The following is a 25,336-nucleotide window of genomic DNA, read 5'->3' as shown; positions in this document are numbered from 1 at the left end:
TATTTCCTTAGAAATCGTGCCATTTGTTGCTTGATTTATGAATCGTTTTTAAATAAACGCTAGATTATCGATATTATATGTGTCATCATGCACGAACAGAAGAGGAGTCTGAAAAATCGCTTCTCCGTACTTTGGTCGGCGTGAACCGCACACACACACACACACACGCTCCGATGGCGGTGAAAGAAACATCGGATTAACCCAAGATTCGTAACATAGAGTCCTTACCTCACATCTGATGTACTGCAAAAAGAGTAAATCCAATTCCTGATCGCCATTCCAAATATTGATCACGTTTATTGATCCAACGTTATATATCCAAAACACATAATCCACGCTGCTCCGAGTGTCCCCAGTCCATGTGTTATAAACATTACTCTTGCCCGAGAAGTAAAACCTGGACCGGACTTCTTAGATCGATGCACAGCCCCAGCCAGAGGGATCCCAATGATGTGCAATACCGGCCGGGAGGCGTTAGGCGGCAGTATTTGCCCTTTGCGAGCTCAGACCCATTCCCAATGATAACATCAGGCTGGATGGATGAAAAATGAATGGATATAGCTATTCTCGCATGGCGAGTTAACCCGAGATATCTCGGGTCTGGCCCCGAATGTGTTAAACATAAATGACACAGCAGTCACCATTTCAAAGGGAGATTATTTACTTTGTGTCACAATAGCCAAACAAATGCAATAGCCATCAATATCTTATGCCAAATGATTAGGGCATATAAAATGTTTCTTTTTTAATAAATAACTATATTTATCAATTAACAAGTCCGAGACCTTGTCTGCACCTTCCGAGTCCGAATGCAGTCAGCGCTCGAGTCCAAGTCCAAGTCCGAGTCATCAGTGCTCAAGTCCAAGTCGAGTCACGAGTCCTGAAAATCAGTCCAGGACTCGAGTGGTAGATACACAACTATGTAGATACAGCTAAATGATAAAGATAAAGCTATGATTAAATATGATGGGTAGTTATGAGTTTTATCAGTTTCATTGTTAATGTGTTTATGTACAGTAGCTGAGACATATTGTTGTGTCATTTCCATCACTTCTCTCTGTTGGTCTCAACCTTCTTACCCTCTCTAGCCAAGTGGCAAGCAGCATTGTGACCAATGAGAACGGCCACATAGGGAACTCAGTGTCCCTGGAGCCCAGGCCCTCCACACTGGACAGGTCCACCCAGACAGAGCCCACTATTCTGGGGCAGGACACCGTGGCGGACAGGGTCCCCCCGGCTCTAACCAGGGTGGTCCAGAGCCTGCAGCTGGAGGACGCTCTCCCCGAGGACCCGGCCACGCCCCACCACGCCCAGGGGCCGGAGGAGGAGTACGAAGAGCAGGAGGAGGACGAGGAGGGCGGAGGGGAGCGGGACAAGGAGCTGAGCTGGGCTTCCTCCGTGGAGGAACCCATCCACCCCACCACCCTCAGGGGCCTCCAGAGGGAGGAGTTCCAGGACGCTCCCGACGGCTCCCCGGAGGAGCAGGGCTCGGGCCCCCAGATCCCCACCTCGGGCTCCCCGGCACCGCCCAAAGACCAGAGCCCCGGGCCCCGCTCGGGACCTCTGTCCACCATCCAGGAGGCGGAGAAGAAAAAGCTGTGCGTTCTCTCACCGCCTCTCCGTCGCCTCCGTCTTCTGTCTCGTGCCTGACTGCATGGCTCTAATGGACAAATCACCCCTTTTTTATTTGATCCTGTCTTGGGTACCGCTGTCTTGTGTACTGCTGTCTTGTGTACTGCTGTCTTGTGTACTGCTGTCTTGTGTACTGCTGTCTTGTGTACTGCTGTCTTGTGTACTGCTGTCTTGTGTACTGCTGTACACCTTGTAAACCTTTATTTAACCAGAAAATTAAAAACCCATTGAGACTGAGGTCTTGTTTTCAAGTGTGATCTGGCCAAGAAGGCAAGCACGAATTGTGACAATACATAATACATAACAAAGCACAATACACATATATTATACTACTATACAACCGACGTTTTTTTTTATAAAAAATTCTATTCAGCTTAATAAAATACAAGCAACAATAAAACAGTAACAATCAACCTGTAGAAAAGTGCTACACATCAAAGCAGGAGCAGCAGGTGGCAAGGATTTCAGATATTTTTTGTTTGAAGCAAAAGGAGGAGACCGGAGAGTCCAATTTGAGACGTGTGTCTGGAGGTCATTCCAGGACCAGTGACCAAAATAAAATAGTTTTATTTTACTTGCCTCAGTCCGCACGGGCGGTATTTTAAAGCGCAGCCAGGTGCTGGATCTGGGATTGAGGGAGTTTTGAATTCATTCAAGCTTGGAACTGATGTACCATGAAAGTTGACCAAGAACAGCCTTATACATAAAAACATACCAGTGTTGCAACCTGCGTGTAGCCAGTGAAGTCCAACCAATCAGTGAGTAAAGTAGTAAAGTGTACAGTGATGCGTCCTATATGGTGAGTACCGCTGTCTTGTACAACTGTGAACCCCAGTTTCAGAGCCCTTATTGTATTATCAAGCAAACAGATTGTGATGGCCAGGATTGCACGGTGCGTCATGATGCACGAGGTCCTTGGGGAACGTCACGCTCTGTCCTCCCAGCCCCTTCAGCCCCCCCCCTCTGCGTTCTCTTCTGTGCGTTTGAACACGGCGGCTGGTGGATGTGCGCGGGTTGGAAACACAAGGCCTTGCTGTCATGTAATGGCAGCGGCATGCGCACACACAGAGTAACACACATCCAAGAGCAAACACACACACACACACTAGCACAGGCGTGCACACATACTGTACTATACACACACGCACAAACGTGCATACACACACACACACACAGCCACCCACACATAATCCATACATACACACACACATGGCACATATGCATGAACACACACACAATTAGACATGGTGGAAAATGTGATGTGAGGAGGCGGCTGGGTGGTGCAGCGGTCTAAGCGCTCGTCACCAACACGAGAGACACCGGTGTCGAATCCGGCTGTCAGCGTTGCCTCCGGCTTGGGCCGGCCGCCATACTGGCTCAATTGGCAGAGTCAGCGGGAGGGGAGTCGATGGGTGGTAATCTGGTCGTTGTAAACAGCGACTCCTACAGGTCGGTCAGGGCACCTGCACAGCAAGGACAGGAGATGGGCGAGGGTAGTGTGAGCCTCCCACACGTTACACCTCGCCAATGAGAGTCCGCGCTGGCAGGTGAAAAGATGTGGCTGGCTGACTCTGCATGTATCGGAGGGGACATGCGATAGATTCTTCAACCCTCCCTACGACCGACCAGTGGGGGGCACATGCGAGCAACGATCAAGACCGGGGAGGGGGGAATTGGCACAACTAAATTGGGATGGGAGAAAAACACAGAAAAAGGAGGAGAAAAAGTGGATAAAAAAAATGTGATGTGAGGACAGTTGAGCACAGCTCCATGTATGTACAGTATATACAATAGAGCTGAATAGAGGGACATGGGGGTGGGGGGGTGGGTAGTGTGTTGCCATGTCAACAGCGCTTTTATGTGCCGTACGAAAACACACAAAATGGCCGCCGTCTGAAGCAGCGGGGAATCGGAGGTCCTCAGACAGGCCTCCCCTGTTGCTATGCCGATTGTAACTGTAAAGAATGGGGGCTGATGGTTATGTAACCAGCTGTAGTAGTGGATGTGTACAGTGTGTCCAGAGGCAGTGCCAAGCACTGGGGGGGGGGGGGTCTCTCAAACTGGGTTTTAGCAGTGAGACACAAGGCTATGGGTAAAAATCTTCTCATGGAATTGCTGTGATTCAACTCTCTAAACCCTCTCAATCAATCATCCTCCCTGTGTTTTTCCTTTCTCTTCTCTTCAAGCAAATCAGGGGTTGGTGTTGTTGTTTTTTCTGCTTGCAATTATTTCTGTTCTTCTCGGGCTTGGTTGTTCTTCATCTCGTGTCTTCTCGACCGCCGTTAATTCACTCTGTGTGCAGACAATTAGAAGATAATTGGTACAATACCACACCACCACACAGCCTTTTGTTTACATGTGTGTTTCCGTACGTGGGTGAGTTCCCTGTTCTGTGTTCTAGTTTGTGGCTTGTGAGGACTCTGTTGTCGATTGATAACACATGTTCCAGCCCCCTGCTGAGCCCAGCTCTCTCACGCCCCCTCTATGGTAACCACTGGTACTGCGGAAGGTTGAACAGTTGAACAGTGGAACAGTGGAACAGTTGTCAATCACACTTCTTAAATCAATATTTGAAATGAAAAAAATAATAATAATAAATAAATAACCTTCATACTGTCTTTTACTAGTATGCACTCTACTTAGGAACCGTGCCTATATTATTACCTACTATGCTAAATTATGTCTATACTACTATGCACTCAAGACGGTAGCATTCAAGTTCAACACTGTTTGACAAAAATGTTTACTTACCCTTAGATGCCAGAGTTCCTTCCTGCTGACTTGTTGTACATAACTTGTAAGTCACTTTGGATAAAAGCATGAGCTAAATTACTAAATGTAAATGTAAAATGTCTGCCCCCAGTGGTGGCTCTCGGGTGGGACACTTCGCAAGAAGACAATCTGGAATCCAAATGCAAACAAACAGGTCTCCCCGCCTCTCAAACCCAACCCTTATGATTAGAGATGATTTTGCTCGTGACCAAGCCCTTGATACAAGGACTGTACATGTGCTAAGTAGACCTGAGCTCTTAATACACTTTGATGCTGTCAAAGTTTTGTTTACGTTTTACATATTTGTATTATATTGAGTTCGAAAATGCTTATTTTCCATCTCCAAGTGAAAGTCTTCAGGAATCTACAGCATGTCCAAGATGAATACGCAAATGAGTGACAGATTTGGCCTCTAACTAACATGAGCAGATGGTAAAGTAGGATAAGAGAGAGAGAGAGGAGAGTGGAGAGGGTTGGCAGCTGAATTTCACTTCCCTTAATCAGAGGGCCGTGACGTGGCCAACCGCAGAGCAGCGTTGAGATCACGTGACCTTTTCCTCTGATGGCTAGTTCCAACAGGGAGGCATGTCACCATCAGGAAACTGGGCGGGTGCCACAGGAAAACCTGAGAACACACAGACACAATAACACATCAATTACGATTCCATTATGAGACATGTGTGTGTGTGTGTGTGTGTGTATGTGTGCGTGTGTGTGTGTATTTGCTGTGTGGTATGTGTATAATTTGGTGTGGGTGGATGTGTGCACATGCATATTAGTGTACACTGTATATGTATGTGTATGTGTGTGCATATTGGTGTGTGTTTGTGTGCACGTATGCATATTGGTCCCCTGGATGGATGGGCGTTTTGGCATGGATATGTTGCACACATGCATAATAAGCATGTCATCATTTGCTTGTACACATATGAGTGGGATTTAGAGTGTGTGTATATTTGTGTGTGTGTCTGTGTGTTTGTGTGTGTATTATGTGTGTGCGCATGTCTATTGCTTGAACCTGAAGATGAATTTTCTCATGAGAACCCCTTCTCCTCCTCCTCATCCACCTCCTCCTCTTCCTCCTCGTGTCCCTCCTCATCCACCTCCTCCTTCTCCTCTTCCTCCTCATTTCCCTCATCCACCTCCTCCTTCTTCTATTCCTCCTCCTCTTCCTCCGCTTCTCCTCGTCCAGGGTGCGGAGGAACAGCGAGAGGCTGGGGAAAGAGACTCAGGAGAAGAGCAAGAAGCGCCTGGACAAGAAGGCCGTCTCCTCGGCCAACCTGCTGACACGCTGCCCGAGCCTGGAGAAGTGAGAGTCGGCCACACGGGCATCAGTCAGGACTGTCATTCTTAACATTGCTGGTAGAACAGTTAAATATCTCACCAAATAGGTCACGCGCTCAAGAGTGCCAAGCGGCCTTTATATACAGTACACACAGCAACTGCGGCAATGAAATTACATTACCCTGAAGAAGTCAAAGGATTTCCTATATGTGATCGCACGCCCAGAGACGCGGAGTAGAAGAAGTATATGTCTGTTTATAACTGTCAGTGTTGCCAGGTTACATGTAATCGCATTACAGTTCATACTTACAGTTAATCAACGTTGTAGACAGAGGCAGGGGGAGTGTTCCAGAGGGTATGATTTAAAAACAGACTCAACGTTGTAGACAGAGGCAGGGAGAGTGTTCCAGAGGGTATGATTTAAAAACAGACTCAACGTTGTAGACAGAGGCAGGGAGAGTGTTCCAGAGGGTATGATTTAAAAACAGACTCAACGTTGTAGACAGAGGCAGGGAGAGTGTTCCAGAGGGTATGATTTAAAAACAGACTCAACGTTGTAGACAGAGGCAGGGGGAGTGTTCCAGAGGGTATGATTTAAAAACATAGATGGACTCAACGTTGTAGATTGAGGCAGGGAGAGTGTTCCAGAGGGTACGATTTAAAAACAGATGGACTCTGGCTCTGTCTCCAACAGAACGCAGTCTGGTGTGAGGAATGATGAGGAGTCCAGTGTCAGAGGAGCGTAGCCTACGAGAGGGGGTGTAGGTGTGGAGGAGGTCAAGAGAGGTATTTTAGAGGCAAGGTAGTCCAAAAGTCACTGAAAACAATCAGATTACATGACCTAGTTGGTGTATTCCATTGGATTATGTTACTGTTAACAATTGAACCCTCGCACCGAAGAACCATATAAGTCTGTTTTAAATATTGTTGGACAGCCCATGTATTTGCAGTTTTCAAATCAATCCAAAAACATTGTGAATGTGATATCACAAGAAACTACTCAACCTCAACTGTCTTTAACTATGAGTGAACACAACACTCCATCTTAGATAATAACGTTTTTTTTTTACCTACTTTTTCTCCTCCTTTTTCTGTGATTTTTCTCCCATCCCAATTTCCTCTTGTGCCAATTCTCCCTGTCCTGTCCTGATCATTGCTCGCATGTGCCCCCCACTGGCCGGTCGTAGGGAGGATAGAAGCCCATCACATGTCCCCTCCGATACATGTGGAGGCAGCCAGTCACTTCTTTTCACCTGCCAGCGCGGACTCTCATTGGCGAGGTGTAACGTGTGGGAGGCTCACACTGCCCCCGCCATTTCCTGTCTTTGCTGTGCAGGCGCCCTGACCGACCTGTAGGACTACCAGACTACCACCCATCGACTCCCCTTCCACTGACTCTGCCAATTGAGTCAGTATGACGGCCGGCCCAAGCCGGAGGCAACGCTGACAGCCGGATTCGGTGTCTCTTGCGTTGGTGACGAGCGCAATGTCCGCTGCGCCACCCAGCCGCCCTTTAGATAATAAAGTTTGAAAACATTGTTCCTCTGAAAACTCAATTGACCTATCTCAAGCCCTGCCCTCTTTTCATGATCCTCCAATCATAACTGTCGCTCCCCACAGACAAAATTAAGTTTGCAACATTAGTGATTGGACGATCAAGAAAAGAGGGCGGGGCTTGAGATTAATATGTACACTGGTAATCATTGTGTAATTGAACCTCTCCAACCCCTGCTAACTGGTTAACTTGTTTCTCCCTGCAGCCGGGTCAAGGAGCTCATCACAAACGCAGGTATCTTCCGCCTTCTCTCCAAATCAAAAGCACTGGAATGGTGTTAAAGGAACACGCCAACATTTTGGGAAATTTGCTTACCGTCTTCTCCAGAGAGAGACACGAAGATAGATACCAGTTTCCTCTCTGTGCGTTCAGTAGAAAGATATCTGGCTGCACGTTAGCCTAGCTTAGCACAATGAATGGAAGCGGACAGTGCCGGTTAGCCTTCAGGAGAGGTGTTACTTGGACAATGGCTAGGCTAACCGGCACTGTCCACTTCCATTCATTGTGCTAAGCTAGGCTAACGTGCAGCCAGATAGCTTTCTACTGAATGCACAGAGAGGAAACTGGTATCTATCTTCTTGTCTCTCTTGAGAAGACAGTAAGCCTGTGTTCTTTTAATACTCCATAGGGCCATAACAGTCCACAGGCCTTATAGCTTAGTTCAAAGTATAAAATGCACAATATTGTATTTCCCCCTCAAACCAACCATCGACTGGTATGCTGCACATGTGCTGGAATTCATACAAAATGCATTTTCTTGGCCATTTCCCATTTCGGCACATGAATTATATCCTGTGTGGCTTTTGGAGTCAAATCCACACATGCGGGAGCGTTTATGGGTCTCGTTCCCAAAGAAAGGGAGCGTCAGAGGACAATCTCTCTCTCTCTCTCTCTCTCTCTCTCTCTCTCTCTCTCTCTCTCTCTCTCTCTCTCTCTCTCTCTCTCTCTCTCTCTCTCTTCTCTCTCTCTCTCTCTCTCGCTCTCTCTCTCTCTCTTTCTCTCTCTCTCTCTCTCTCTCTCTCTTTCTCTCTCTCTCTCTCTCTCTCTCTGTCTGTCTGTATTTCTTTCTCACTCTCCCTTTCTCTCATTATCTCTTTCTCTCCATATCTCCTCTCTCTAAACAAACAACACACTGCAGCACCCACTCTCCACACTTTAGATCACCTAAACACACTTTATATTTATTGATAAAGGATTTGCACTACAACTCGTACACCTTACTGTAAATTGTACCTAAATTGTACCTCATCCCATTTCTGCTTTGCACTATATAGTGTATATTAGTACTGTTACAAAGGATCAGATTAAACCGAATATATATATTTATTGATTGATATATATTGCATAGTATTTGTATATCGTTTGATAACCCTTGTATATTCCTTGTACATATACACGGAATATCCCTTTAGCCTAGTACAGACCATAATATTTCATTCTCCTATTGGACAGCGGTCCACAGGCGCCGGGGCCATGCCTCCAGAGTCAGGTTCAAGGCCACCGTCAAGACATGTCTGTACATGCCCGGCCTTGCCCAGGAATACGAGACAGAAATGAGGTTGGCACTAGATTGTTCGCCGTGCATATAAATATGGCGCAGGTGAATACAGAAGTAGAGTTACCCAATAAGTTGAAGCCTCACCCACGATACTCCGTGCGGTGAAGTATGGCCTGTTTGGCCCCAAATAAGAGCATTGAGACCGCGTGCGAATTAATAACTGAATTGTCAGAGTTTGGCGCTATACCGTAGAGTGCGACATATTTCTATTAAGTCAGTAATAGTCTATTTGTGTATAGTGTATCGTGCGGCTAAAGTTCTACAGTGACCAGCATCACCAACGCTTCCTCGTATCAGCTAGAGTGCTTATCCAGGCTGGGCTGCTTTCATGGCGCTTTCACCCGAGGAGACCTAGACGAGAACCGTGTGGACATGTACACTGGATTAATCTACCCGACGACTACATAGCCCTTTGCGGCTGGATTATATTTGTTTTGGTCCTGTGATTTATGGAGCGGAGAATCGCCGACGCCTACACGTGTGGGATTTACCCTGTGAGGAGCCACGTCGAGTCTGCGCCTCAGAGAGCCTGAGGCCGGCTAGCTTTCTTCACTGTGGAGCTACAGTCTACGGAGAACAGCTGTATTCGTCTGTGGATCAAGAGACTATTGCACCGTCTCCTGTACTTGGAGTCTCCTTAGTCATCGTTGACCAGACTCTCTACTACTGACAGATCCTCTACCCCTGCTGGCTTACAACCGGGGGGACCCTTCCAGTATCTCCCGCTATATATTACTAGTGTACCATAGATATAATTCCCTAAGATTCAGGTTGTATAATTACCTCCTGCGTAACCAGAGAATGGACATTCATTATTGATTTGCCTACGCACATTCCTTTTCCTTATAAGCGCATCCAAAGTAAAATAGAGAAGTATATTATGTACCTTTTGCTGCAATAAATACTTGATTACACCTTTGTGTGGAACCGATTCATTGTGGGAAGTGTTCATCATATTTATATATCATGTACTGTATGGCCAGTAATTAAAGTACATAAAGCGGTAGTGGTTTAATGATACCATACTTATCAATACAGTCAGGGAATTGTACCCCTCAGTTACAATTGGTCCTTCGAGCCGGAGGGTAACTAGTGTAATATTAATATAGTGGTATTAATATTGACATGGCCAATGATGAACACTCCACAAAACGGTTCTCCTAAAGTAGATCGCCCGCAGCGTAGACGGCAGACACCTCAGTACTTAGAGGATTACGTTGCCAATATACTACCTAGCTTTCTACAGACGGTAAACGCGGAAAAAGTAGATAGTAAAATTATGTCCGACCCTATCGACCAGGCTACCCCGCCAATAGAGGCCCTAGTGGGTTCTAACGTAACTGACCAAGCTCACGGTAGGGACCAGGAGGGACCCGACATGACTTTACCCCCCGCCAAGACCGAAGAAGTAGTCCCCGGAGAGCTCCAGGATAAAGACAGCCCTCCAGGGATGGAACTCTACCCGCTACAAGAAGAGGAGAGCACCCCGGAGATGGATCTCCAGGACTCGCCACAGGAGAACAGATCTCCAACGAGTACTGCCAGGAGCGGATCACCTCAACCAGCGTCTTCCCCCAGCGAGGTGGACAAGATGCTGGCACAGGCCTTCCTCGCCAGCCTAGCAGCCTCAACAGAGCGCGATCGACTCCAAGCACAGACGCTTAGTGAGCGCGAATATTCTTCCATGGAAAGAGAACGCCTTCAGGCGCAGCAACGGAGCGACGAAGATCGTATACGTCTAGAGATTAGACGCCTTCAGACGGAAGAGAATATGGTAAGGGACCGGGCCGAAGCCCAGCGCGCCGCCGCCGAAGCCCAGCGCGCCGCTGCCGGTGCCCAAAGAGAAGCAGAGCGCGACCTCGCTCTCACCAAGCGCGAAGCCGAGCGCGACCGATTACAAGCGCAGATTATGGAGCAGCTGATCACCAGGGCAACACCCCCTCCCTCCGCACGGGGTTCCAGGGCCTCGTCAAGACAAGGGTCAAGGGCACCCTCCCCTACCCGATCAAGCGACCCTGAGCCCGACCACCAGAGAGAGCCTATACCCCCCTCCGAACCCCTTCCCCGACCGGTCCAAGTGAGACCCAGCTACAAGGAAGAAACGGTCTACACCGCGGAGAGGCTAAATAGATGACTACAGGATCTAGAGGACCTGCCAGAGGAAGAAGAAGAGGGAGAGGAGGAGAGTCAAGCCCGACAGCAGCACAGTACTCCACAGGACCAGGAGGTCCAGTACAGCCCAGGCTCTACCCCCGCGGCTCTGCGCTACAGACCCCCGACTCAATTCACGGGTGAGCTTGACGCACGACCAGCCCCGAGGAACAGCACCTGGATACGCGGGCCATGGTACCCAGCAGGTACCAGCCCACCAAGAGGCGTAAGAGGAGACTCGCCTAGGAGGCCTCTCTTCCAACGCTCACCGATGTGCCAGCCATCCATGGCATCATACATTGGCACACCGACGTTTCCGGACTTCACCCACGAGAACAGAGCACAGTACACGGAGCTACGAATGTGCTTAGAGACAATGATGTCTGATGTAGCTGATGAACCGTACAAGTATGCTATCCTACTGAAGCACCTCAAGGTGCCCCGAGCGCACAATATAGCGCTGGCCTATGCCACCTCTACTACCCCATACACAGCGGCTCTAGCAGCACTCGACCAAAGATATGGACGCATATGGGACTACGTAATACAAGAGATAAGGCATATTGACCGCCTACCCCCAGCCACAGACAATCGCTCACTAGATGACCTGTCTATCAAGGTACAATCCCTGGTAGGGATGCTGGGGGCGCAAAGAGAAAAGGGTATGCACGAACTGTACGCAAACTCTAATGTCGAGAGGATTTTAGAGAAGCTTCCGGCCCGCCCGACAAGAACGCTTCAGGCGGCAAAGAGACCACGTGATCCTAACGGTCCCGAGCCATCCCTCCTAGACCTAGCCGACTTCCTGGCGAGAGAAGTCAACAGCCTACGGTTGGATACGCTCATGCGGAGCACCCCAAGCTCCAGAGAGGGACCTAGGAGAGCAAACGATGGCCGCAGATTGGTGACCGTCATGCACCAATCAGAATCAGTACCGAGCAGCAAGAACCACAGTACCCCCTCGATGAAAGAGAAGTGGAAGATGGTGTGCCCGTACTGCGAAAAGGAACACTGGTTGTCACAATGTGACACGTTCAAGAAGATGACCGCCGACGAGGTGAGTCAATGGATAAAGTCCAACCGACGCTGTTACCGATGTGCGCGCAGTCACATGGCAGCCGATTGCCGCTTAAAGAGGAGGTGTAGTCGGTGTGACGGAGCCCACCTAGATGTCCTACACGACAGTAACAGAAGAAAGCCTGCACCCTCAAGCAGCACAAAGGCAAGTGTTATGTACATTGACCCCGCCAGCAGCGGGGGCGCCCGGGTGCTCTTAAAGGTGGTCCGCGTAACACTGAGTTACCAAGATAAGGTCATGGACACTTACGCCGTCCTTGACGACGGGTCAGAGAAGACCCTTCTCCTCGCGTCCGCTGCGGCCCAGCTGGGGCTGCGGGGGAGCGAAAACCAGATGACGATTCGGACAATAAGAAGAGATCTAAAGACGATAAAGGGCGAGAATGTCTCCTTCACTATCGCAGCAAGCGGGCAGCCAGAGAGACGGTATAGGATTACTAACGCTTTCACCAGCCAAGAAATAGGCCTGTCGCAGTACACCTACCCCATCGCCAAGCTGATGGATAAATATGTGCACCTGCGTCAACTACCTATACCACTCATAGACGGTGCCACCCCGACCCTGCTGATAGGCTCCGACCATGCAGACCTCATCGTCCCGATTGATCGGGTCCACACAGGGCCCAGAGGCTGTCCTGCAGCAGTCGAGACCCGCCTAGGATGGACACTACAAGGCCCCCTCGCTAAGTCTCTTAACCGAACAGCAGCCACTAGCTGCCTCCACTCCAGAGTGACAGAAGAAGACACCACCCTCCTACAGCATGTCGAGAGGCTATGGACACTAGAGACAATGCCCTTTAAGAACGAAAAGAAAGACATTCGTTCCAAGGAAGACATTTACGCTATAGCCCTCCTCGAGCAGGGGACAAAGAGAGTCAAAGTCAACGGAGTGATGAGATACGCAACTCCACTCCTGAGGCGAGAGGGTATGCCTACCTTCCACGCCCCAAAAGAAGCGACGGAGCGGTATCTATTGAACACAGAGCGGCGCCTAGCCAGAGACCCCGCTCAAGAGACGGTGTACCGCGCTGAGATTAACAAGCTAATCACAGCGGGACACATAAAGAAAATTGACATTAAAGAGGCCGATCAGACGACCGAATCATGGTACGTGCCGCACCACAAAGTCCACCACAACGGCAAGGATCGTATTGTGTTCAACTGCAGCTACCAGATCGGATCACAAAATCTGAATAAAGAGCTCTTGCCCGGCCCAACACTCGGCCCCTCTCTACTAGGCGTGTTACTACGTTTCCGCCAAGACAAGGTGGCCATCAGCGGCGACATCAAAGGGATGTTCCTGCAGGTGAGACTAGTGGAGGAGGACAAGCCCCTGCTGCGGTTCCTATGGAGAGAGAGGATCGGGGATGAGCAACCAGCCATCTATCAATGGGAAGTCCTCCCTTTCGGAACCACATGCAGCCCATGCTGTGCTACGTTTGCACTGCAAAAACACGTCGCAGAGGACCCAGCAGCTGATGAAGAGGTCCGACAAAGTGTAGGAAATAGTTTCTACGTGGACAACTGTCTGCAAAGCGTCTCGACGCCAGAAGAAGCCGAGGCCCTTCTACTCAAGCTCCGCGCCTCCCTGATCAAAGGCGGCTTTGATCTCAGGCAGTGGGCCAGCAGCGACCCGCAAGTATTGCGCAGCCTCTCCCCCGAGGACAAGGCAGCAAGCAGCGAGACCTGGATGGCGACCATCCCAGGAGAAGCCCAAGAAATGACATTAGGACTAGTCTGGCGCTTCAAAACAGACTCGCTCCATTATAAACACACACCCCTGACCAAGGAGCAGGGAAGGTCGACTGCACTACCGACCACCAGACGGAGTGTATACAGAACACTCGCCAGACAATATGACCCGTTGGGATGTATTCTACCTTACACCACCAGGGCAAAGATGATTGTAAGAGCGTTATGGGACAAGGACCAGGGCTGGGACGACCCCATACCCGAACACCTTGCATCCACATGGAGAGAGTGGGAGACGGAACTCAGCTCACTCCCAGGTGTCAACATACGCCGCAGCTACTTCCCACCCACAGTGAGGCCGGAGACGTGCCAGATGGACCTGCACGTCTTCAGCGACGCCTCCGAAGTAGCCTACGGTTCGGTGGCCTACTTGCGTGCCCGAGAGGAGGGAGGAGAAATACATACTGCTTTCATCCTGGCTCGCTCAAGAATAGCCCCACGAAAGCAACAATCTATCCCGCGTCTAGAGCTCTGCGCAGCCCTAGCAGGAGCGCAACTCGCCACGTTAATCCAACGTGAACTCACCATTCCGGTGCAAAGAACAATCTTGTGGTCAGACTCCACGACAGTACTCACATGGATCCGGTCTGATTCGTGCAGATACAAGGTCTTCGTGGGAGTCAGAGTCACAGAGATTCAAGATTTAACAGAAGTAGCAAGCTGGAGGTATGTGGACACAAAACACAACCCAGCTGACGTCATCACCCGGGGAATGTCCCTGGATGACCTCACCCGTCACAACCTATACAGTGACGGGCCAGAGTTCCTCAAGCTCCCGGAAGAAGAGTGGCCTACACCCACCCCACGGGAAGCGAGTAAAGAGGAGGCCGAAAACAAGAAATCTATGTTCTGTGGATTGAACACACTCGTCTCCACAGACCCCGACATAGACGATTGCCTCACCCTAGAGAGTGCGCAGCTAAAGACATTCCTGTGGCACCACCCAGAGGTTCAGCTCACTACTGACATTACTGCAGCTGACTACGAAGAAGCAGAACTTCTTCTCCTACAACGAGCCCAGAGAGACTCGTTCCCCGATGAGCTAGACTGTCTACAGGGAGCAAAGCCCGTCCCATCAGACAGCAGACTGCTCCACCTAGCCCCCGAGAACGACGCCCATGGTCTCATCAGAGTGGGTGGTCGTCTGCGGAGAGCTCCAGACTTACCGGATGACGTCAAGTACCCGATAGTCTTAAACAGCCGACACAAGGTCACAGAGCTGATCATAAAGAAATACGACGAGGATGTGCATCACGCCGGGGCAGAGAGAGTCTTCGCGGAGATCAGACGTCGTTATTGGATACTGCAAGGGAGAGAAGCAGTGCGGCGCTTCCAGCGAACCTGTCTAGACTGTCGTAAGTGGCGAGCGCAGCCCAGTATACCCCGGATGGCTGACCTACCTCCCTGTCGCCTCCGACTCGGCGACAAGCCTTTTCACTCCACCGGTATGGACTGTTTCGGCCCGCTGTATATAAAGAAAGGAAGAGGAACCGAGAAGCGGTGGGGTATTGTATTCAAATGCATGACCACCCGAGCGATGCATATAGAACTCCTTCCAACCATGAGCACAGACTCATTCCTTATGGCCTTCCGAAGATTCACATCGCGAAAAGGCAAACCGTCTATATTATTGTCTGATCACGGGACAAACTTCAAAGGCGGAGAAAGAGAGCTGAGAGAGAGCTTCCAAGCTATGGGCCCAGAACTTAAGACCCACCTCGCTCCATCCCAGATTGACTTCCAGTTTAATCCCCCGAACGCACCTCACTTCGGTGGAACTTGGGAACGAGAAGTATGTTCAATAAAGACAGCCCTGTACGCCGTGCTTGGGGCCCAGACCGTGGCGGAAGAAGTCCTAATGACAGTCCTCACGGAGATCGAGGGAGTATTGAACTCAAAGCCCCTCGGTTACGTCTCAAGTGATGTAGCAGATGTCGACCCAGTCACCCCCAACACACTCTTGATGGGGCGGCTGGACCCCGCGCTACCACAGACAATGTACAGGCCTGAAGAAGCGAACGGCCGAAGAATGTGGAGGTACAGTCAAGTATTGGCTGACAAGTTTTGGAACAGCTTCCTACTCCACTATCTACCGTCTCTACAGACCCGCCAGAAATGGGTGAAAGAGAGAGACAATTTGACAGAAGGAACAGTCGTCATGATTATCGACCAGTCACTACCCCGAGCTATGTGGCCGGCTGGCCGCGTAAGCAAAGTGATCACCGGTGCCGACGGAAAGGTCCGAGCAGCCGAAGTGCTCGTCCAAGGACGGATCTACACCCGACCCGTGGCGAGGCTAATAGAACTGCCAAGGCTCCCCGATACTATCGATGACGACCATGACCCCATGACTTTGTGAACTGCCCGACCCCTCACAACAGACATTGAGTAGTGGACAGTGCGGTTAATCTGTCTCTGCTTAGCTAATTAGGTGGGACTAATTAGGAGGCGGCTGTTACAAAGGATCAGATTAAACCGAATATATATATTTATTGATTGATATATATTGCATAGTATTTGTATATCGTTTGATATCCCTTGTATATTCCTTGTACATATACACGGAATATCCCTTTAGCCTAGTACAGACCATAATATTTCATTCTCCTATTGGACAGCGGTCCACAGGCGCCGGGGCCATGCCTCCAGAGTCAGGTTCAAGGCCACCGTCAAGACATGTCTGTACATGCCCGGCCTTGCCCAGGAATACGAGACAGAAATGAGGTTGGCACTAGATTGTTCGCCGTGCATATAAATATGGCGCAGGTGAATACAGAAGTAGAGTTACCCAATAAGTTGAAGCCTCACCCACGATACTCCGTGCGGTGAAGTATGGCCTGTTTGGCCCCAAATAAGAGCATTGAGACCGCGTGCGAATTAATAACTGAATTGTCAGAGTTTGGCGCTATACCGTCGAGTGCGACATATTTCTATTAAGTCAGTAATAGTCTATTTGTGTATAGTGTATCGTGCGGCTAAAGTTCTACAGTGACCAGCATCACCAACGCTTCCTCGTATCAGCTAGAGTGCTTATCCAGGCTGGGCTGCTTTCATGGCGCTTTCACCCGAGGAGACCTAGACGAGAACCGTGTGGACATGTACACTGGATTAATCTACCCGACGACTACATAGCCCTTTGCGGCTGGATTATATTTGTTTTGGTCCTGTGATTTATGGAGCGGAGAATCGCCGACGCCTACACGTGTGGGATTTACCCTGTGAGGAGCCACGTCGAGTCTGCGCCTCAGAGAGCCTGAGGCCGGCTAGCTTTCTTCACTGTGGAGCTACAGTCTACGGAGAACAGCTGTATTCGTCTGTGGATCAAGAGACTATTGCACCGTCTCCTGTACTTGGAGTCTCCTTAGTCATCGTTGACCAGACTCTCTACTACCGACAGATCCTCTACCCCTGCTGGCTTACAACCGGGGGGACCCTTCCAGTATCTCCCGCTATATATTACTAGTGTACCATAGATATAATTCCCTAAGATTCAGGTTGTATAATTACCTCCTGCGTAACCAGAGAATGGACATTCATTATTGATTTGCCTACGCACATTCCTTTGCCTTATAAGCGCATCCAAAGTAAAATAGAGAAGTATATTATGTACCATTTGCTGCAATAAATACTTGATTACACCTTTGTGTGGAACCGATTCATTGTGGGAAGTGTTCATCATATTTATATATCATGTACTGTATGGCCAGTAATTAAAGTACATAAAGCGGTAGTGGTTTAATGATACCATACTTATCAATACAGTCAGGGAATTGTACCCCTCAGTTACAAGTACACTGCATAGTATATTGTATATTATATGGTAACTCAGTTACGTCTATTCTGCATCGAACATTGTACATATGTCTATACTGAACACTGTGACCTCATACTATGTTATTTCATACTTATCTTGTCTAGCACAGTCTCTGGAGCGTAACAGTAAGAAGCATTTTGTATAAAAGTATTCTGTACTTCTGTATGACAACTATTAAAGAAACTTGAAACTCTATCCTTCTCATTCTCTTGCTCTCCTCTCCCTCTCTCTCTCCTCTCTCCCTCTCACTTTATCTATCCTTCTCATTTTCTCTTTCTCCTCTCTCTCCCGTTCTCTCCCTCTCTTTCTCACTATATCCATTTCTCTTCTCTCTCCCTATCTCCCCTCTCTATCCTTCTCATTTTCTCCCTCCTATGTCCCCCTCTCTCCCTCTCACTTTATCTATCCTTCTCATTTTCTCTTTCTCCTCTCTCTCCCGTTCTCTCCCTCTCTTTCTTTCTCTCTCCTCTCTCTCACTCTCTTTCTCTCTGACTATTGGAGAATTGGTTTGATTAGCCTATCAGAGTAACATAATAGTGTTTATATTTGATCAGTGGGCCTCATGTTCAACAAGAGCTCTTTGACTATGGTGCAAATGTTATAGAAGTGTCACGCTGTATTATTTCCCCCTTCTAATAACGATCATCAGTGCTACTACTTCTGCTCCCAGAATAGTGTTTATTTACCACTATTACAGGTATTGAGCAGTGGTGGATAGTAACTAAGTATTTTTACTCAAGTGCTGTACTTAAGTACAGTTTTGACGTACTTGTACTTTACTTGAGTATTTTCATTTTAGGGAACTTTGTACTTTTACTCCACTACATTTCAAATGAAATATTGTACTTTTTACTCCACTACATCTATCTGAAAACATCAGTTACTAGTTACTTTGAAGAAAAACATTTTGCCTAAAAAACACGCCAAAAATGTATGTATGATTACTTTTAAATTTGAAGCCTGCCAACTTCAAGAGGATGTAATAATCATATCAGCTTAACTGGACCACATACTGTACCACTTTAACATAACCTATAGGGAGGTGTAGTGGTTACGTCATTTTCGTTTTTTCCTGTTCCACCCTCTGTTCCACTTAATGTATTTCCCCATTGACCATTTCTAAATCGGCTTTTTTTAGATAAATAAAGCATTAACGTTGGCATGGTGTACCTTTCTGTGCGTATTTATCCACAATCTATAGCTCAACATGAAAATATTCGCAATTAATCGTAAAGGTAGCAAAATAACAACGTTTATGTTTTCGTTTGCTGGGAAACTACACTGCTATTTGGCGCTGCTGACTGACGTCACCACAGCGTAGCCTCCTCACAGACTAGTCACAGACCTAGGATCAGATTTCCCTTACATTCGATAAGCTTAACAAAATTCGTACAATGGGAAAATAACTGACCCTGAATCTGTGGCTAGTATCTCTCTGGTGATCATATCCATTTGTCAGATGAAGCCAAACACCATTTCTAAAAGCAACAACCACGTTATCATTATTTGTATTCACTGCATATTAAATCACTGTAAATACTAATGTAAATCATTGTTTCGTTGTACATATTGTCTATAGTTTATAGCGTTATTGTTTTTACGGCGGGCTCTACATGCCCCGATTTAAAATATATATATGTATACTTTTTAGAGAATATGCTATACAGCGTTATATATATCGTTCTTATTTGCTTTTGTCCTCACAGACAAAGTATTCTGGCAGGGAACTTATGGACACGACAGTAGTAGTTATAAGGTTTTTGAGCTTGTAACGTTAGTTAGCTATCGTGGCATCAGCCGGCCGTGACATGTAGCTAGCTAACTTGCTAGCCGGCATGATGCATGCAGTGCACAGGTCTGAGAAGAGGACCTGCACATTTTACTCGGTCCCGAAACGCCTCTACATGCCCCGATTTCAAATGGTTAACGACAGTAGACATTGCTAACGTCTAGTTTAGCGAGGTAACGTTAAAGTTAGCTAGCTAGCTAGCTTGCTGGCCGTGACGTGGATCAGGCGACAGCACTGAACAGGCTGCCTAGTGAACAACAGGCTGCCTACTGGTAACTGTAGTTTACGACAAATTAAAAACCTTATAACTACCTTTATTTCAACCAAAAATGCTTAAACAATAATGTCAGTGGTAGAAGGGAACTCATTTTGTGCAAAAATGGAAAGCTTGCCAATGTTCATGCGGCAGAATTGTTACAATACTTAGCCATAATCCATTTTCCCAATGATGAATCTCTATACGGGTGGAACAACCAGTGACGTCAGACTACACCTCCCTATAGAGGTCAATGGTTTGATAAGTGAATGCTCCCAAGCACTTCTACCACTGGTATTGACTGTTTGTGTCTTGGACTGTCTTCTCAGAATTCCATCATGGAATTATATAGCTTTCAATGGCAGATCGGAATGTTCAGTTCTCGAAATTCTAATCCTACATTTGAGATCGTATACCTGAAAGGGTTAAAAACACGCTCGCAATTTGGGGTTTGGAAGTCTCCAGGGAATGAAGTCTCAGGGTGAAACCACACAGTGTCCGACACCCCATCCGTGCAAGTGGCCATCATCCAGGATGAGTTTTGCCTACAAGATGACATTGAAAAAAACGAAATAAAAAAAGGATCTATACAGTTTGAAATGGAGAAATGACAGCAGATTTACATTAGAAGCCGTTTCTACTGTAAGTAGGCTGGTTACCAAACAGAGAGAGGTAACTGAACGGCATGAGGGATAAAAGAAATACAAAATAAACAGAGAGGATTGATCCTTTCTGCTACATCGAGTGCAGGTGTCATGAAGCCAGATGGTCCACAAGCCTGCCTGAATATGCACTATAAAAACAACAACAACAACAACAACAAACAAAAGAGCAAAACGTGTCTCATTTACCCACTATGTGCTGGAAGATGACAGATACAGTATATCACTCAAAGTCCACCTCCTTCACCCACGATGCCATGAAAGTCATAGGCCAGGGAGGGTTTTTCTTTAACCCCTCACTGTCACTTTTTAACTCGGGGCACAGCGGAGCCTCTTCCTGAGCGAGACACTGGCGGGCCTGTTCGAGCACCGGCCACTCCTCCTCTGCTGCCGCGCCACACCGGCGTCCCGGACAGAATGATGGATGGCCTTTAGGCCCGAGGAGGATGCCAAGGAATGCTTTTTTTTTTTTCATGTCTCACGCCGTCATTGAGGCGTGCTATGTTAATACGCCTGGACTATGTAAGATGTATCATGGTAGTTGCTGCTAGTCGTTGTTATCTCGATCGCACTGGATCACTGCATGCTAAGGCAGTATGGTTTGTTTGTCGGGGGTGGGGCAACAATAGACCAATGTAAGTGGATGTCCCTCCTGAGTCTAGCGATGCCCCCCACGAGTCTGCATGACTCATGGGATATGAAAGGGGCTTATGTGTAGGGGCGGGACTTACGCATGTGGGTGTGGTTAACCTAGAGCAATGAACGTAGTAGTCTGTACTGAGTGGACGTGTGTGCCAAATTTGAAGAAATTCCCTCAAGGCATTCCTGAGATAATGAGATGAGATAATATGACAGATGTGAGGTCACAGTTACCTTGACCTTTGACCACCAAAATCGAATCAGTTCATCCTTGAGTCTAAGTGGACGTTTATGGCAAGTTTGAGGAAATTCCCTGAAGTTGTTCCTGAGATACCACGCTCACAAGAATGGGACTGACAGACGGAAGGACGGACTGATGGATGGACAACCCAAAAACATTGATCACTGAGTCTGACGTATACAGCGAACAGGTCTATACTTTTATCCATCCTGACCAGAGTAACTGTGAAACTACCTGACATACAGCAACAACAGGGACAAATTAAAGCAAAAACCTCAATAAATGAGTGGAGAAACATAACGAATGCAGATGCTTCTATACAGGTGCACTGCATGATACAATTAATTCTCCAGGCATGGGTTTGGGTCCACTTGTCCCCTTAGAGGGAAAAGTCAGATTGAGTCAAAGTTATTCACCTTCATCCTACGATGAAACATCTCTATCCTGATGGGAGTGGTCTCTTCCAGGATGACGACGCCCCCCCCCCCCCCCACCATCCACGGGACACGAGGGCTCACTGAAGAATATATGAAAATGATGTGAATAGTTATGCGATGGCCTTTGCAGTCAGCTGAACACCTATGGGGGAGGTGCCTGGCCGACGCGTTACAGACAGCGCTCTCTCCACACGGGGAGAGAATGGTGTCCTCCTCCAGCAGCAGAGCCCCAGCAGAGGCTTGTGGGATCTATGCCAGGACACGATGAAGCCGTTCCGGCAGCTCATGGTGGCCAGACAGACACCACACTAATCCTTTAATTTGTTACCCGTCTGTAGCCTACTGTATGTGGAGGTCATGGTGGCCAGACAGACACCACACTAATCCTTTAATTTGTTACCCGTCTGTAGCCTACTGTATGTGGAGGTCATGGTGGCCAGACAGACACCACACTAATCCTTTAATTTGTTACCCGTCTGTAGCCTACTGTATGTGGAGGTCATGGTGGCCAGACAGACACCACACTAATCCTTTAATTTGTTACCCGTCTGTAGCCTACTGTATGTGGAGGTCATGCGCGGACGACGGACGTCCGCATCGTAAACACTGTATAGTCTGCAAGAGCGACGAGACACGTTTTATTCCCTTCCAATCTCACTCTCTCAGCATCTCTTTTCCTCTCCATCCCCCCTTCACTCTCTCTCTATCCCCCTGCCCTCCACTCTCTTTCTCTCTTTCTCTCCCTCTCTCTTTCTCTCCCTCTCTCTTTCTCTCGGCTGACTAGTTATATCTAGTGTCTAGGTTATCTCTCTCTCTCTCTCTCTCTCTCTCTCTCTCTCAGATGACTGGTTATATCTAGTCTCTCTCTCCCTCTCAGATGACTGGTTATATCTAGTCTCTCTCTCCCTCTCAGCTGACTGATTATATCTAGTGTCTCTCTCTCTCCCTCTCTCTTTTTCTCCATCTCTCTTTTTCTCTCCCTCTCTCTCTTTCTCTCCCTATCTCTTTCTCTCCCTCTCTCTTTCAAACGAACACTCCCAAACACACATAAACACACTCATACACACCAATGTGTCCCTCCCAGTGAATTATATTATATATCCCTCACAAGTTTATGGACCTAACACACATCTCTCTCTCTCTCTCTCTCTCTCTCTCTCTCTCTCTCTCTCTCTCTCTCTCTCTCTCTCTCTCTCTCTCCTCTCTCTCTCTCTGTCTCTCTCTCTCTCTCTCTCTCTCTCTCTCTCTCTCTCTCTCTCTCTCTCTCTGTCTCTGTCTCTCTTAATATCATTGTCAAATGATTCTGATAACATTTATAATGAGCAGACCCAGGTTGTCCCCCCCCCCCCCCCCCCCCCCCCCTCAGGAAGTGTGTCAGCCCTGGCAGGCCCGCTCTTTTTAAGTGAAATAGCAGTGGTGTGGCTGATGGGGGTGGGGGGTGAGGTGGGGGAACACACCTCTGTACTGGGCTCCTATAGATCTCACCCCCAGAGCAGAGAATCGGCCCACGGGGACCCCTAGTGTCAGGGACCAATCCGACGGCCTGGAATCAGCTGTGATTTAGTGTTGAGGAGCCACTTGTTTATTTGTCTGGCTGACCCCCTTCTCTCTCTCTCTCTCTCTCTCTCTCTCTCTCTCTCTCTCTCTCTCTCTCTCTCTCTCTCTCTCTCTCTCTCTCTCTCTCTCTCTCTCTCTCTCTCTCTCTCTCTCACAGGATCCCCTGGGTCGCGGAGAGGAACATACAGCCAAGGTAATGTGTTATTCTGTTATGTCATACAGGCCATTATGTCATCCACCTGCGGGTAAAGGAATACTTTGTTCCATTTTCCTTGGTTATTGTTCCAGTGCCAGACACTCATCACCTCGTGTGTGTGTGTGTCTGGGGGGGGGGTGCCTGCATTTATCCTTTAGTTTCCTTTCAAATGTCATGATAGTATTATTAGCGTTCATCATGGAAAGCTTTGGGGCACCATGCTGTATAGCCGTAGTTCTTATAAAGAGATGATTAGACACAGAAAACAGCTAAGTTGTAGGGTATATAAGTGATAAGTGAGTATTTAATTAAATAAATATATATATCTTTTTTTTAAAGAAGCAGAAAGAAAAACAAACAAAAGGAAATATGTTTCAGTTAGGCCTGTGTGTGTGTGTTTGTGTGTTCAATGCTCTAAGTGCGTGTTATTTTATTGTTGTGTCCAATGTGAGGACATTAATGTAATATTAATGTAAAAAAAGAATTTAAACATATATATATATATAAATTATGTTGAGTACAAGTTTGATTAACACATTAACTGCCACAGAGTTTGATCATCTTATACCATTCTCTGCCAGCACTTTAAGTCTATGGAGATGTTCACCTTCTTTGCAGGGCTATTACCTTTTAAATTGTATTGCTAAATTGACATTACTATGGCCCATTCAACATCGATTATCTATCGTTCAGGATGTAGGAACGTTTTACTTTTTCATTCACACATTCATACGAAAATACCGTCTAGAATATAAATATGTTTTTATCGTTTTCTGCAGTAATTCCTAGAACGTGAGATATAGGCATAAATGCATATATAGATTATCAAATGCCGTTTGATACCGATCCACGCTACATTAAAAATGTCAACTGTACATGGTCCTAAACGTTATGACTGATCATGCGCGGGTGAACGGGGGGGGGGGGGTCGTTTATAATTCCGTGATCGTCGTTAAATGCTTTATGGAGTATGGGTGATATATAGATCAGAGCAGTTTGTATGGATAATAATAAACACTCACGCTGAAAATGACGTCAGCCTCCTCTTACCGTTGGGCGATGAGACTGGAGCAAAAAGATCCCAGTTATTTGATGGGGATCGAGTAGATCCATTTCCGGTTTGTATAATACTAATACACGCCCAAATCATGTCGATTATTGAGTTATGGCAGCGATCCATATCCATGGTGTGTGGCTAGAGTCCCGCGACGATATGAGAGTGGCCGGACGGATTTAGGAGACGCACCGATATCCAACCGGCCATTTCCGGTTTGGCAACACGCAGATCATCCACCAGGGGGCAGTATTGAAGCGTTGCAGAGTTGTGCCGAGTCCCACTGCATCAGACAAGGCTCCGTGAGGGAAATATGAATACCATGGCGAAAATATGAAATATGATCACAATAACGTCGTACGCCGTGATCTGGCAGAATTAGCATGAACTTGAAACACGTCATACAACGTGATTGGCACAGGATGTGTTAAGTGGTCAAATCTAGTTCAGTGACGTATAAACGAGGTGGTAATATTACAGTGTGTCTTGGTTTTTACAGAACAGTCCATCAAGATGTTCATCCGCGGTCGACCGATCACCATGTACATCCCTGCCAACATCCAGCACTACGAGGACCTGAAGATGGAGCCGCCCTCCGAGAGGCTGGAGCTCGACTGGGTGTATCCTTCCAAACATCCCACAAGCTACCAAACCATCTCCATTTACACAAAAATTTTTTTTACAAGGACCTTAAAATAAATTCAGACAATATTGACCCTTTCACTACCACACTACCAAATGGTTAACCCTTTTCACTGCGACAATACAGAAGGTTCTATGACGTTAATGGATTGCTCAGCACCTGTTCTGCACTGTACTTCACTTCGTGCACGAGCACTGAATAAATAATTCCACCATGTACCTTTACCTCCCAACATCCGTCTGACCACACCCCCTTCCGCTTACCTTC

At 47.6% G+C, this 25,336-nt stretch overlaps 1 protein-coding gene across 1 annotated transcript in view; it reads left to right on the top strand.

The window, feature by feature from the left end:
• eml3 (EMAP like 3) overlaps window positions 1–25,336 on the top strand; it is a 214,663-nt gene that overhangs the window by 114,759 nt on the left and 74,568 nt on the right. The window contains exons 4-8 of the mRNA XM_084332193.1: window positions 1,089–1,598; window positions 5,597–5,713; window positions 7,449–7,477; window positions 23,334–23,369; window positions 24,926–25,046. Coding sequence (XP_084188319.1) covers window positions 1,089–1,598; window positions 5,597–5,713; window positions 7,449–7,477; window positions 23,334–23,369; window positions 24,926–25,046 — 813 coding nt within the window. The remainder of the gene's footprint in view (window positions 1–1,088; window positions 1,599–5,596; window positions 5,714–7,448; window positions 7,478–23,333; window positions 23,370–24,925; window positions 25,047–25,336) is intronic.

The sequence above is a fragment of the Notolepis coatsorum genome (assembly GCF_963971535.1).
Source record: "Notolepis coatsorum genome assembly, chromosome: 1".
NCBI lineage: Eukaryota > Metazoa > Chordata > Actinopteri > Aulopiformes > Paralepididae > Notolepis > Notolepis coatsorum.
This window is presented reverse-complemented; position numbering and strand designations above follow the sequence as displayed.